The 2781-nt window shown below is 34.9% G+C and overlaps 1 protein-coding gene across 1 annotated transcript; it reads right to left on the bottom strand.

The window, feature by feature from the left end:
- Positions 1 to 712: 712 nt before the first annotated feature.
- On the bottom strand, positions 713 to 2781 carry LOC111383895 (aquaporin TIP1-3-like). Its single transcript, XM_023008082.1, has 3 exons — positions 2368 to 2781; positions 1795 to 2045; positions 713 to 1012 (listed from the first exon to the last, which is right to left on the bottom strand). Exons 1-3 carry the CDS (start codon positions 2498 to 2500, stop codon positions 713 to 715), a joined length of 684 nt encoding a protein of 227 aa, XP_022863850.1. The 5' UTR covers positions 2501 to 2781.

Genomic DNA, 2781 nt, shown 5'->3' with positions numbered 1-2781 from the left:
TAAGGAAAAGTTTTGAGTTTGCGTGTAATATTTTTTTTATTGAAAATACGCGGTTAAAATGATATTAAATCACTGTTAAAAAATATATTTTGATTGAAAAAATGACGCTCAAACAAAGGCTCTATGTTTATTTTTTAAAAATAATCATTGATCTTAACACTTATCTCATGTATCACTCCATTTACTTTAATTTGAAATCATGAATTTTTATACAGAATGAGACAAAGTGACGAACTAAATAATAACTTGTTTAGTCCGAACAATGACCGTTTTAACTTATTTCTTTAGCTTACAAATTATCTTCACTTTTGAGTATCTCAACTTAAGAACAATTGGGGTGGACTTCTGATAAAAATAAATAAATAAATAAAAGAACATAAAAAGCATATTTAAGAAAATAAAAAGTTCTTGAAAGATAAGGAAAGAGGAAAAAAGAAGATAATTTTCAAAAAGAGATGCTACATAATAAGTCTTAACCATGCAACCAATGTTCATTATGTCGGGGCCATATGCGTCCACTCCAAGAATTTATCATGATTTCAGCATATTTTGCTAAGTTTAACCTCCTTCTAAAGAGCCTTTATTATATAATTTACTCTACAGACAATCCGCATGCAACCCAATGATATGATTAGGTTGATAAAAACAGAGATGCAAGGACAATCCTTTAAAAAAGAAACATTTCATAACAAATGTGAAATCCTTGATAATTTTATTTTTCTTTAATCGATAATCTAATTCGATCTTTCTGATCAAAAACCGACAAACTGACCACAGCTGGTCCAAAGGAGACTGCTGGGTTCATTGATGCACCATCAAATGGACCACCTGCTAAGATATTGGCACCCACAATGAACCCAATTGCAATGGGTGCAATGTTTCCCAAATTACCCTTTTTTGGATCCACTGCAGTAGCATACACCGTATACACCAGCCCGAAGGTCATCACAATCTCAAAAACTAGGGCGTTCCACACAGAAACACCGGACGACAAGGCAAATGCTGATGTTTCCTGCAATATATAAGTTGGCTCATATGTCGATTTCATCCCACGAAAATCGTGAACGTACATGTTGAAGTAGATTGTCATAAAATTGAAATAAACAAGGTCCCACGTCAAAAGAGAGGAAGGAAAGATTAGAATGTATAACTTTTTACTTGGTACTTCAATATATTTTGCCACATTTATTTTCACTTGCATAAATAATTACAATAAATACATATTTAATTATCTATTACAAGTTTATGATAGAAAGTATTGAGGGTTTGTTGCATACTCCTCAAGATAACTTGTCTCTTGGATTGGGGAGGTAATGTTATGTTTAAGAAAGTGTATAAATGCCCTAAAGCCTTATTATTTACTTACACGAGTAAAAGACGAGGAAATGAGATGGGCTCTTCAAATTTTTACCAAATTTTCCATTTCTATTTTTGTTTGAATTTCAAACCATCTAGACATGAATTGTATATTCTCTAATACTCAGGTATGTCTAGATTTACTTGGGAGGGCATCGCCATCTATCTTGTTCTCCTTTTTCTCCAAACATGTATAAATTCTTACATATATTCTAAGTTCAGACAATGAAAAGACTAAAATTTGTAAAATTCCAGTAATGGAAGCAAATCATTGTTGATTAATGCACTGAATTAAGCTACTACAAGAAATTTCACATTTAACAACGAAAAGAAGTTCTCTCAACGACCCTATTTTTACGAAACAATCAATGATTTTTTACACCAAAAATTTTCGTAGTTTGGAAGCAAAATTTGTCGTAAAACGATCAACTTTCTTACCAATCCTCCAGTAGCAAACTTAAGAAGTATGCAGGCAACAACAGAGCCAAGTAATTGAGCAATCCAGTACAAAATGCTCCTCAAAAGTGTTATGTTCCCACCAATGAAAGCACCAAACGTGACAGCAGGATTCACATGACCCCCTGATATGTTTGCACCTACTGAGACTGCCACAAAAAGTGCAAATGCATGGGCTAATGCTGCAGCTAGCAGTCCTGATGGATTTGGTGACCCATCATTGCTCAACTTATCTGCCATAATATGATACAATCATCAAACGTTTTACGTTAGAAGATCGAAAAATAAAGAAATGATGTACACGAATGAGATACCAGCAACAAGAAGATTGAAAAATGATAGCATAGAAAAACTCCCAAAAATTGAAGATCTCATACGTGTCTTTCCAGGGAAGATTAAGCCAGGATCTTTAAGAAAAAATATTATTCGATAAGCTCACACTAGCCCATCAAATATCAAATGAAGAAAGTGGGATTCCTAGAGTCTCCGTTAATTCGATCATTGTTTCGTATCAACGGAATATAAATAGATGTAGAGGAGAAAGAGCGAACGTACTAAAAGCCATCCCGGAGCCTTGACCAGCAAAAACAAAAATAAGCATAGAGAAGAACTCAGCAAGCGCGGCCTTGAGTGCATCAGGGTGGCTCGCTTCTCCAGGCGTCCCAATCGCAATCCGATAAATCGGCATCTTAAATTTCCCTTTCAGCTACTTGAGTTATGCAAGGAGCTTGAGCTTGCAAATTAAAGGCTTTCTTCGGCTTCCTCTTTTGTTCACTCTGCCTTGCCTTTAGTAATAGAATGCATGCATCAGAGTCAAAGGCTCAAACAAACTGCTAGCATATACTGAAATAACGGCCAAGGAACAGGGTATAAGCAAGCTAATGTCCTATGATTGATGATGTTGTGCCACTTGTTAGGCTCCCAAGCTTCGTAGGTTTTTTTTTTTTTTTACTTTTTCATTTTTGGCCC

This window comes from Olea europaea, unplaced genomic scaffold (genome assembly GCF_002742605.1).
Source record: "Olea europaea var. sylvestris unplaced genomic scaffold, O_europaea_v1 scaffold2789, whole genome shotgun sequence".
In the NCBI taxonomy this organism is placed as follows: domain Eukaryota; kingdom Viridiplantae; phylum Streptophyta; class Magnoliopsida; order Lamiales; family Oleaceae; genus Olea; species Olea europaea.
The sequence above is the reverse complement of the archived record's forward strand: the minus strand, read 5'-3'. Positions and strand labels throughout refer to the sequence as shown.

Bases quoted from the DNA above. Each gene is read 5' to 3' on its own strand.
- LOC111383895 (XM_023008082.1), bottom strand. From the start codon at position 2,500: ATGCCGATTTATCGGATTGCGATTGGGACGCCTGGAGAAGCGAGCCAC. The intron at 2,046-2,367 runs GTACGTTCGCTC...ATATTATGGCAG, and splicing joins AGGCTCCGGGATGGCTTTTA to ATAAGTTGAGCAATGATGGG. The intron at 1,013-1,794 runs GTAAGAAAGTTG...TATATATTGCAG, and splicing joins AGTTTGCTACTGGAGGATTG to GAAACATCAGCATTTGCCTT.